Source organism: Mobula hypostoma, chromosome 1, assembly GCF_963921235.1.
Source record: "Mobula hypostoma chromosome 1, sMobHyp1.1, whole genome shotgun sequence".
In the NCBI taxonomy this organism is placed as follows: Eukaryota; Metazoa; Chordata; class Chondrichthyes; order Myliobatiformes; family Myliobatidae; genus Mobula; species Mobula hypostoma.
This window is the reverse complement of record NC_086097.1, coordinates 151,441,988-151,454,506: the sequence shown is the minus strand read 5'-3', so window position 1 is coordinate 151,454,506 and position 12,519 is coordinate 151,441,988. Positions and strand designations below refer to the sequence as shown.

At 40.5% G+C, this 12,519-nt stretch overlaps 1 protein-coding gene across 2 annotated transcripts in view; it reads right to left on the bottom strand.

Moving 5' to 3' along the window:
- Nucleotides 1–12,519, bottom strand: part of LOC134351722 (KH domain-containing, RNA-binding, signal transduction-associated protein 3-like) — a 226,406-nt gene that overhangs the window by 111,843 nt on the left and 102,044 nt on the right. For both annotated transcript variants that reach the window (XR_010019243.1, XM_063058289.1), the window contains exons 4-7: nt 10,410–10,526; nt 6,065–6,211; nt 2,034–2,170; nt 544–727 (exon numbers count right to left, since the gene is read on the bottom strand). Coding sequence is in view for 1 of the 2 variants with exons in the window: in XM_063058289.1 (XP_062914359.1) it covers nt 544–727; nt 2,034–2,170; nt 6,065–6,211; nt 10,410–10,526 (585 nt within the window). In the remaining variant the exon portion in view is untranslated. The remainder of the gene's footprint in view (nt 1–543; nt 728–2,033; nt 2,171–6,064; nt 6,212–10,409; nt 10,527–12,519) is intronic.

The window sequence follows — 12,519 nt, the reverse complement described above, 5'->3', positions numbered from 1 at the left end:
TTTTCAATTACCATGGGTCTAGCTAAACACTTAAATTTAAACTTGGAAACTCAAAGGGTCGAGTACTTTCTGAATTAATTGTATTATAACGTTTTTTTAAAATCTGCAAATGATTAGCTGCTCATTAACGATTTTTTTTAAAGTGAGCTCAATTCACCAGCAATCTTCCTAAAGTATAAAATGAGAAAGCAGTTCATAAAAACTTAGTTCTGTTAGAAGATGAAATTGGTCACAATGGAGATGACCTCCATCCATGCAAATCAGGCATTCCAGATGAGAAGAATCTGAGGCACATTCAGCAATTATACAGCGCTTTCTTCTCGTCCTTGCTAAGGTTATGGGAATATGGCTTACATTTTTCCTGTTTAAACTGATTCCTCCACTTTATTATTTTAAAATTTTGTCAAATTGGGGAGAAGCTCATGATCCATTTTGTTATTATTGGTAAGCAATTTATTTTTTATAGGATTACTGACTCTCTGTTAGATTTTTCCAGCTTATTTAAAATCTTCATTCCATTATCACACGAAGTGATTTACTTACATATTCACCATATGCAGAATCTTGTACAGGGGGCGGTGGTGGTCTATAACCTGCTGCTCCTCTTGCTCTTGGTGCTGGAACTCCTCGTCCTCTAGTTCCAGGACCTCGACCAGGAGGTGCTCCTCTGGGAACGGGCCCTGATCGTGGAACTGCAGATGTGGGGGGAGGAACTCCACCACGACCTCTGATAATAGCACAAAAAAGAAGAGCCATTAAAAGAAAGCAAACAAAAACAACTTACCAATTTCTCCAACTTTTGGCAACTGTTCCCCCTTCACCATTCCCATCTCTCACCTTATCTCCATATCTGCACATCATCCCCTTCTGGTGCTCCATTCCCCTTCTCTTTCTTCTATGATCTTCTACCCTCTATCAGATTCCACCTTCTCCAACCCTTTATCTCCTTTGCCAACGTTATCTGACCCCACCCCCTCCAGGTTTCACCCATCACCTACTACCTTGAACTTATTCCTCCCCTCCCCCCACTGCCTTGCTCTAACTTCCCATCTTTTCTTCCAGTCCTGATGAAGGGTCTCAGCCCGAAATGTTAACTGTTTATTCTTTTCTGTAGATGCTTCTGGTCTGCTGAGTTCCTCCAACATTTTATGTATGTTGCACACATTCTCCTCATTTGCTCCACTTCCCATAAAATAAAATCCAGTGAATTTCAACACTTTCTGTGTGCGTGCGTGTGTGTGTGTGTGCGTGTACGTGTATATATATAAAAAACCTTTCCTCCTTTATTATCATGTTTCTGCACTGCCATCAACACAGGCAATTCTAAACTTCTCTTTCCTATGTATTACTGGCTCAACCACCCTTTGCTTGCCCTTCCCTATCAGTAACTTATTGAGAAAAGGAGTCTGGTTTAAAGGAGAGCAAAATTAGGAACATTTAGTATTTTTATAAGATTCAATTAGTCTTAAAAGTATATCCACCCCCCCCCCCCCCACAACAGTGCTCACAATTTACTGTACAGCATTCATGTAACATCGGTCTTCGTAGTTTTTTAGTCATAGAATCAAAGTTGTACAGTACAAAAACATGCACTTTGGTCCACTACTTTGTCTATATTAATCTTGCCTGCTTGCACCAATTCCATACCACACTGAGCCTTAGTCATTCAAGTACCTTGCAAGATGTTCCTTATATATTATTGCTTTATCTGCCTCCATCTTGAGATGGGCAAGTGAAGTGTTTTGACAAACAGGCTACCAGGGATAGTGATGGAAACAGATATGATAATGACATTTAAGAAAGCGAATATGACACATATTCACCTGTCTAAATGAATATGCAATGGGAATGGGAAAATATGATCAGGCACAGACAGAAGGCCAGGGCCTATTCCTGTGCTGTTCCAAGTTTAATATAAAATTTAATATTGATGAACAGTCAAAACATCTGAGAATGCAAAACTGATTCTGAAATTAAGTTAAAAGTCAGCATGTCACAAGCTATAGTACTAGACTACATATATTTATTCACACCTGGTTAAAGCTGGAACAATTGCTCCTCGGCCCCTCACTGGTTTCCCCCGAACCGATGGAGTTTCTGGACTTTCTGGTGTACCATTCAGGTATGACAACTCCTGAAGCTGTTGTTGTCTAATTTCATCATTGTAATCCTGAAAACAAAGACACACACATTATAAATATTATTACTTTACAGGAGAAGTAACTCAAGATGGTAACGGACAAGCTTTTTTTTAAAACCTGTTTCAGATCCAATTTCATTCTTTAAGGCCACTTTTTTCCACTTGTGTGGCATCAGTAGCTCACCTCCTCAAGTGCTTTCTAGTAACTTTGTTATATTAGGCAAGAGTATTCCAGCACTAAGCTTATGTGTCCTTTGTTCTATTTAACATACACTCAAGGTTATCCAAAACTCCTGTTCACTTCCTAATTTGCACCAGGTTCTACCCATCCATCATAAATATTAAGGAAACCAAGAGATAACAGTTTAGTGATTCTATGGTAAAAGACCGAGGAAAATGATTCCAAGATAAAAGATCAACCATTATCTTACTGAATGGAGGATAAGATACAAGGAGCCAGATAGCCATCTTTAATATCTCTATTTTTCCCTTTCAGGGTTCTTTTGAAGACACCGACCCGGAGTTACACGTTGACTATGATTCTTTGCGAGAATGGGATCCACTCTCGGAGTTTCACGCCAGTCCGTTATTCAGCACGCCAAGGGTTCGGTCTAAGAGCACAGCTCGCCTTTGGAGGGCCAAGATCTCGTGGGCCTGGAGATGGGCGGATCAAAGGTCGGTGTCTGGGCAGGAGATTAGTGTGTCCTGGGAGATGGAAGATCTAAGGCTGCGTGCCCAGAGACCCCAGATCTTTGGGCACAGAGCTTGGAAAAAGTGACGCAATGGACTTTTAACATTGTTATGCCTCCCCTCTCGCTATGAAACGGAGATACCTCTTTCTCCCTTATTAGGGAGAGAGAAAGCCTGTGGTATGTCTCATACCAAGTGAACAAGTAGTCTTTGGAGTACTGTAAGTCTGTGTCTTTGCTGTTGCTTTGCTCACACTTGAGTGCTCGGTGGTGGATGCCAATGTTTTTTTTGCCGGTGGGGGGAGGGTGGATTGTTGCTTGCTGCCACTTATGCACGGGACGGAGGGGTACTGTGGGGTACTTTGGGGTTCTAACATTTAACTGTCATTCATTCTTTGGGGCACTCCTCTGTTTTTCGTGGATGGTTGTGAAGAAAAACCATTTCAGGATATATATTGTATACATTTCTCTGACAATAAATGTATCTTTGAAATCTTTGAATACTCTTTCTATCTTTTCCTTTGCTTGTATTCCTATACTTGGTTATCTGTACTACCTCCCAGTTAAGCAGCACCAAAACATAAAAATTCTTATCTCCATCTTCAAATTCCTTCTCTTCCCACCACTTCTTCCCATCTTTAATTTCCTCTAGCCCCATAACTAAGATACAAAGATACAAAGGCCCCTTCAGGATGCTGTGTGTAAAGAAGAAAGAATCAGATTTGTTGATTTCATATTTCCGGGGACATCCAGTCAAAAAGGTGCCAAGCTACAGTCTCCAATGAGGTCGTGGCTCAGACAGTAGTTGTTGTTGTTTTTTTTTAAGGTTTATAGGGATAGCTTTGGGAAGAGAGGGGAGTTAGGAGTCTGTTTAGGGTTTAGGGACAGGGATGTGGCGTATTAGAATTCAGGCCTGAGTCTAGATCATGACTCTGCATTCAAAATCCAGTGACGTGGACATGGGATAAAGATATCAGTGGTTAAATATCAGGCCGGTGGACCAGTAAGGATAAGGGCTGGTGGTCCTCCAGGTCAACAGGTTGCCAGCAGGATCCAGGATCAGGTTCCATGTAGGCAAGAGGAACACTAGCCGGTTACCCCCTAGGTATGCGAGTTGGTGAATCTGGAGTTCAAAGATTGGAACTCATGGTCCTCATCCGTCATCAGCAAGTCCTGGGGTCAAAACCAAAGATCATAGCCCTTAGGTCAATTGGAAGCCCAGAAGATGAGGCCCGGGATCTGCACCACTGCGGAAGTTCAAGCTCAATGTACGCAAGTCTAACGGCGGCTGAGAGGAAAGAACGGGGCATGTTTTGTTGCTGTTGCTGCATGTGTTGTTCTGTTAACATTCTGGGCATGCCTCAGTACGCTGGCGCTGGTATGTGTAGATAACACTTGCTGGCTGCCCTCAGCACTTCACGAGCTTGTGTTTGCTCTAATACAAATGACACATTTTATAGTATGTTTTGATATACATATGATAAATAAATGAAACTGAAATATGATCTGATGGGTCATATTCCCTTATTATTTGTCACATGGAGGTGTAATTGCCATTTAAACACTGCAATATGACTGACTATACTGGTTAATTTCTAATAAAGGTTTAAAAATTTCCAAACGGCACCTGCAGGAAGAACTTTAGACTTTGAGGAAAAGATGGGCTTTGAGGAATGCCTTCTGCACTATACACAGGTGGTCTGTTGTCTATTGTCTATTGTCTGAAAACATAGGAATGCTTTTGTCTGTCTTCTTGCTGCACAGGAACACAAGCCAATTAATTAAACTGGAAATTGGACAATGAACTTATTGAAAGCAAACTCTAAATAACCTAATTCCCTTTGTTTCACCCGCACCTTCCCTCACTTTCTCTGCCACTGGCATCAACTGCAGACCATTTCACTTAATCATTTTTTCTGGAACAGTGGTAGTTGACATAGGAGGGGTGATTGATAAGTTCATGGCCTAAGGTAGAAGGAGATGAGTTATTCAGCTCCCGTTACATGCACGTGCAGTTCTACTCTGAGTGATTATGCAGAAAGATTGAAGTTAATAACTCATCTTCTTCTACTTTAGGCCACGAACTTATCAATTATCCCTGTTGTGGACAATTTCCTGGAGGTCCAAGACGCCAACTTCTTCAAAGAAGGGATAGGTATGCTCCAAGCCCGCTGGACTAATTGTGTAAATGTAGGAGGGGATTATATTGAAAAATAAATGTGCTAGGTTTTCTAAAATTGACTCCTTCTACTTTAGGCCACAAACTTATCAATCACCCCTTGTATGCATTTTTGTACTATATAATGGAGTGGCTATGATCTGAAGCAAGTTCTTGCATTATATCCCTTCAGACCCAATGGTTTTATTTCATACTGATAAACCCGAGATCAAAGAATAAAACAGCTACGTAATGTGGAAGGGTCGATCAGAGGAACTAACTGCCTCCCTTTTTTTTAAAAAAAACATTAATAAGACTGGAATCATTAAGAACAAGAAGCAACTCTTTTTGCCATGATTATCCTCAACACTGGTGCCCTACATGGCTGTGTCTTCAGCCTCCTACTCTACTCTATGTAACCCATCCTGATCAAACCACATGGATGCCCAGAAAGCTCACTAGTGTCTCTATTTCCTCAGGAAACTAAAGAAGCTTGTCATGTCTCCTTTGACCCTCACCTATTTTTACCAATGTTCCAAATAAATCACAGCTTCATATGGTAACTGCTCTACTACTGACTACAAGAAACTGCCAAAAGTTGTAGGCACAGCTCAGCAAATCATGGAAACCAAGTTCCCACTATGGACTCTGTCTTCGTTTCGTGCTGCTTTGGTAAAGCACATGACACAACCAAAGACCCTCCCACCATGACATTCTCTTCTCTCCTCTCCCATCAGCAGGAAATGTAAAAATCATGAAAGCACATGTCACCAGGCTCAAGAATAATTTAAAAACTATTAAATAGAAGTATAATAGCAACCAACAAAGATGTCCTTATTTTGCACCAATTTATCTAGCCATCCACTTTTGTTTTGTACAGACCCATTAGTTTGCAGTTAATCATATTGTAATCAAATAGGCCAGATGGATTAAGTCTGTTCCTAGAGGGAATAGTCTTCTTGTTTGTTGAACCGAATGACATTTCTATAGCTCTCAAATACTTCTAGAATTATGTGTTCAAATCACAATAATCAAAACAAAAATAAAATTAATGAGAATATGAATTTAAATACCAACCGGTATGAGGAATTTCTTTACTTCCTCTAGAGCATGTCCCATTCTAGCATAGGCCTCTGATGGTGGCGCAAATACTTCAATCAGTACATGCAAATCCTCATTAAGATGTGCATATTTAGATTCACCGCTCTTCCGTAATTCCTCTTCCTGTTAAGTGGGAGATGTAGAAGGAAAAAAAACAATTTTCAAATGTCAGGTCAAGATCTTCAGAATAATTGCTGACCGCACTTCTTTCACACTAGCCTTTTATTTATTGAATTTTGGTATATGTATATTGCAGCTGTCATTCTACACTCTCCACATCACTAACATTTTTAGCAATAACACCTGCCTTAAAATCCAAAGTTACTTGTCAGATGCATCCCTTTTATAAAGAAAATGAATCTTAGAACAGTGGAAAAACAATTAACTTAAATATACAAACATTTAGCAATTTGAAAACATTGAATGACACAGTATAGAAAGAGACTACTTGGCTACTGCACCCAAATTGGGACTCTGTATAACATTTTACCAATGCCAAATAATTTAAAAGGGAAAGATACATTCTTCTGCCTCTAGTCAATCATTATATTTTCTCAATAAAACTGCAACAGCATCTGAAAGTGCAATCTTGTTAGTGATATCCAAGAAATGCATTAAATATATCTTCACAGAATGTTTGGATGCAAAAGACTTTTCCAGTGTTGAAACAACCTGCACAACCCTAAACATCACCTCAGTATAGCAATACTATGACCACTGCACACCAAGGGAAATTACATTTTTGTTCTAATTGGCTCCTTTCTTGTCAAAAATAGTGTGTAAATTAATGTTTTTTTCTTATGAATGTTGTGTATCTGATTCTATGTGATACCTGTGACACTGCTGCAAGTAATTTTTCCATTGCACCTGTGCATAAAATCCACTTCAAGTTTGAGAATACAGGCTCTGGTAGGTTCAACTGCTACATACTATGGCAACAGCCTTGCCACAGTCACACAGCCAGCAGAGGAACTGTCCCTTCAGCCCACGATGTCCATGCCAACCATAAATTACTCATCAACCGGGTGCTTCCAGTTAAGGCAAAATCCTAAAATGCTCGATTCTGACAGTGAAATTATCAAAACTAAGCAGCCCAAGAATGAGTGTCACACATCTATATACTACTAAAATTCTCATGCTGTTTGTGACCTCCAACTAGCCCAAATGGTGCATTACAGCGGCACTTTTTTTGACTAAATCGACTTAAGATGCGCTAACTTACAGAATGCATGCAAAGTTCGGGTTATATAGTCATATAAAATTGCTCACTCGTCAATCAACAGGCCCTGCTTTCCACAACCCGATTCCAGCTTTAATGGAAACCGCGACACGACACCACGACATAAGCCCACGGCCAGCCTCAGCAACACCTCATGATGCTCACAGAGCCGACTGCACCCTTCATGGAAACCGTGACACGACACCACAACGCATGCGCACGGCCAGCTGCAGCAGCGCCTCACAATGCTCACAGAGCCGATTCCACCTTTCATGGAAACCGCTATGCGACACCACAACGCATGCACACGGCCAGCCTCAGCAGTGCCTCATGATGCTCACACCAGTGACACCAAACGCAGCAAAAAGGCCGGGCTATCACGTCCATTTAGGAGAGCGCCAACCACATCATCAAGAAAAATCAGCATCCTGAAGGCTTTGGTGTTACTGCTTCGTATCTTCTGTCAAGCATTAGGGTAAAAAAATATGGACAGCCTAATTATGTCGCGTGGAAAGGGAAGGGGGACATTATGGTCAAGACTACACTACCCTTCTCTCAAAGGGTGGCCCAACGGGTCACCGGGTTGTCTAGTTTGATTTACAAACACATTTATTACACACCTGTGAAAGCTGTTAATAATCTTACTTCATAAAAACAAACTACTATGTTGAATTCTGCAGCATCTTTAATTTGGAATCTAGATAACAAATACTAACCAGATATTTACCTTGGAAAATTTAGCAGTAAACCCCAGTTGCTCCTTTAACCAACTGATAAAGGCTTAACCTGATTGGATGTTTTCCTGAAAAGAACTAGACTCACCAAGCCTGTGAAGCAATTGATACTTTTTTTTAAAATACAAGTACACTTCTTCAGAAGTCTTTGTAACGCCTATTTGCACAAAAAAATTACATAATTTCCCCTTTGGGTGATAGCTGGGTGTAATGGACACTGTTAGAAACCTGACATTCAGTAACAGGAGACACCTTATCCCTACTGATAAAATATTCACCACTAAATAATTTCACCTCAAGGGAACTAAGGATGGGCAATTAAATACTGGGTCAGCCTGCAAAGCCAATATCCCTTGCGTAAATGTTTTAAAAACCTTCACCTTCCTAACTTGAGAAAACTCCAAACAGCAAGTGAGTCACTCTGTTAGCAGTCTATTCAATCAGAAGGCAGTAAACCCTTTGAGTTGTCATGGGTTGTGAATCTTTCTTGATTGATCAGTGTTACAATAGCTGTAATCCAAAAACCACCATTATCTGACCTTACTGGAATTTATAGTCTATATCTATTCCAATCTGAAAAATTACTCTAATTCAAAGACAGGGTTCACTTGGTCCTCAAGTTTCACTCTACTAGCCGCTGCATCCAGTAAGTCATCATTCACCATTTCAGCCAGCTGCACTGAGATCCTACATGTCACATCTTCCCCCTTGGTACCAATTTCTGCTTTGTGCAGGGAACACCCTTTCTGTAATTGCTTGGTCACTCAGTCCTAACCACACATCCCTCACCAATATACATTAAGAGTCTCCCAGGTCAGGCAAAGATTCATATACACCCCAATCAACCTCATTTGTATCTCAAGTTCTCAATACGACCAAGAATAGACTGGGTAACCATTTTGTGAAAGACCTGCCTGATTTCCAGTGGACATCCTGAGCCCTCAAATGTATTCCATTTCATCCCCGCTTCCATTCCTATAACAACCTATTTGTTCTCTACCTTCTCCATTGCCAGGGTGAGGTCAAACACAAACTAGAAGACCAACACCTCATATTTGTCGAGAAGCCCCTAACACAATGATATGAACAATGAACTTTCCATTTTAGATAACCTGCATTCTCATGCTTTCTCTCTCTCTCTAATCAGGTGAAATTCTCCCATCACCAAAGGGTGCCATCTGCTCTTCATGCCTTCATTATCTACATTCATATCACTCTCATTATCAGATTCTAGCCTCTGCCCTAAATCCCCAACTCATCCTCCCAACTTCATTTTCCCCTTTTATCTCCTGTCTTATCTGCCAAGACCCATCACATCTCCCAACTTCACCCTTCCCTTTCCTCCACTCCGCATGGCTCCATCTGCCTATCATCCCCTTCCTTACCTTGTTCCATCTATTGCCTGCCAGCCCCTGCCTCTCCCTTCTCTTTCACTTCGTTACAATCTCCCCTCTACTGTCAAGTCCTGATGCAGGGTCTAAATCTAAAATGTTGATAATCCTTTTGCCTCCATAGATGCTACTTGACCAGCTGAGGTCCTCTTGCAAATATGTTTTTGCTTAATCTCCTTTCCTGATTCCCTACCATGTAAGAATCAGAAAAATATTGTTGGAAAATCTCAGGGTTAAAGCTGCAATCTTATAGAATATTAAAAGAGAAAAGCCTTGAAATATGTTCTTGAAAAACACATCAAAGCACTGGAGGAGCTTAGTGAGTCGGGCAGCATCTATGAAAGAAAATGGACAGTGAACGTTTCAAGTAATTCTTCTCCATTCAATAAAGTTTATAGTTTAAGATTTCTTGATTCATCTAAATAAGCATATTGTGGTTTTATCTCTTCCAGTGGTGAAACACAGTCCAAGTTTGCTTAAATGATGACATTTTGCCTTGAGCCATTCCTGAAGACTTTATTTTTTATTGAGGCAAATGTATCAGAGAGAAAACTAGTTCTATATCACTAATAATGTTAGGTCTCCCTACAAGTGATGATGCTTTCATAAAATACTGTAATGTCAACAGCATTATCATTTGAACAACTAAAGAAATAAGTGACTGTGTGGTACAAGAACACGCTAATGCTATTATGTTTAATTTCTTGCAATGGGTTGATTTTTAAATTGGATTCTCATGGTGATCCTCAATTTTCAAATTTTGTGCATGCAATTTTAAATCAAATACCATGGACTATATGTAATCTTGACAAGCAGCTGTAGGAAATTTTCTCTAAACATTGTATGCATTATTCTTCCCCACTATAAACATACTCATTTATTACGAGCCAGGAGACACTGGTGTCACGATAAGAGGAACAAAGCTGAAGAAGTTGAACTAACATTGACCTTCTATGCTATACATTTTTGAATCTTACCTTGGCTTTGTCCCGCATGGATCCTTTACCCAAAATGGACATCTTTGTCAGTGTTTCTTCCTGTAATCTCTTCAAAGAATTACCACGTGGGCCCAAAAGCTTACCAACGAAGTTAAACTACAAGCAATGAAAAAAAATATTTTTAAGACAATCAATGAAGAATAGTCTAAGCTCCATTTATTCACTATAGTAAACTCTAGTTCCTCTATACAAAATAACAACAAACCTCAAGACTACTTAATTCAAGTTACAGTTGTCAGCTTTGTTTTGCTATTTCATCCACTTCACTGCATCACTTCTATACGTGAGAATTTTGTAAAATAATCACATGGGCAAGGAAAAACATTCCAATCATGTAATCTTTTTAAAAATCAGCTCAGAGCAAAATCTATTTTAATATATTTTCCTATAATGCAGTTTTTGCTATCATTATGCAACCAATAAATCTCAATACTGGATTAAGCATGGTTATACAGGAGCTTCAAAGGTTGAATGACCATTTCTCACTCTTAAGAAATCCTTTAGCTTCTACATACTGGCTTCACTCACAACACGCTGGAGGAAGTCAGCAGGTCAGGACGAAGGGCTCCGGCCCGAAACGTCAACCGATCTTTTCCACGGACGCTGCCCGACCTGAGTTCCTCCAGTGTGTTGTGAGTGTTGCTTTGACCCCAGCATCTGTAGATTATTTTGTGTTTACATACCGGCTACAAATTTTATACTTTTTAACCATATGATTATTTTATACAAACTGCACTTACATTTGCAGGCTATATTATACACATTTCATAGAAAGAAACTAATCAAATTCAACTAAATTACATTTCAAGTTTAGTTGCTAGCTCCTTCTCCACCAATGTCCTATCTAGAGAGCTACCCATTGTACCATCATTCAGGTGACTCTTCCATGCATCACTAAACAAACTGTTGCAACATCCAAAATTCTCCAAGCACATTTTTAATAAATATTACATGGTGGCATAATTTGAAATGTTCTGTAGGAAAAGGACAGTACCTACAAAGCTATATTCAATGTACATCAGTTGAACAGAAGCCTATCACAGATCGGGATTCCTTAGCAAGGGCAAGTATAAATAAGGCAGGGGCAAGCGAACCTGCCATTGTTGGAGTGGATTGTTAGAGGGATCTGAGGCTTTAATTCCTTGAGACTACAGCGTGGACAGGCTTGAGTCGGGCAAAAAGCTGCAGTTTTTTTCCTATCCTATTTATTGTTATGGTTGTACAGTTAAGAGCAGTAGGGATGCAAAGCAGGACATGTGAATGGATGCGAGAAGGCCAGTGTTGACTTCACCTGCAAGTGCATCCAACTGTAGCTTCTAACAATCTGAGTTAAGGAATTGGAGCTAAAACTGTATGAATTCCAGATCAATCGGGAGGCCGAGGGGTGACAGGCATATAGAGAGGCAGCTACATTGAAAGTACATAGGAAACTAGGTGACAGTCAGGAGAGTGAAAAGGGTTAAACAGCCAGTGCAGAACAACTGAGTACCTCTGTGGCCAACCCCCTCAACAACACGTAAAACACTTTGGATACTATGGGGGGGGGGGGGGTGACTAGCAAAGGAAAGTCACATAGGTCAGGTCTCCAGCACTGAGTCTGGCACCGTTGCTCAGAAGGGAGGAAGGCAACCTGTGATAATAGAGTATTCATTACTTAGAGAACAGAAAGGAGGTTTTGTGGACAAGAACAAGACACCCGAATGGTACGTTGTCTCCTGGGTACCAGTGTCAAGAACATCTCGGAATGACTCCTCAGATTCCTAAGTAGGAGAGTGAACAGCTAGAGGTCATGGTCCAATGACATTGGTAGGAAGAGGCACGAGGTTCTGCAAAGTGAGTTTAGGCAGTCAGGTGCTAAGCTAAAGGACAGGAATCCCAGGGTTGTGATCTCAAGATTGTTACCTGTGTCATGAGCTAGTGAGGCCAGCAATAAGCAAATCATACAGTTCAACATGTAGCTAAGGAGATAGTGTAGGAGGGAGGGCTTCAGATGTTTGGATTATTGGGTACTCTTTCAGGGAAGGTGGGGCCTGCACAGAATAGACTGTTTGCACATAAGCTGGAGGGGGAACTAATATCCTAGTGGGAA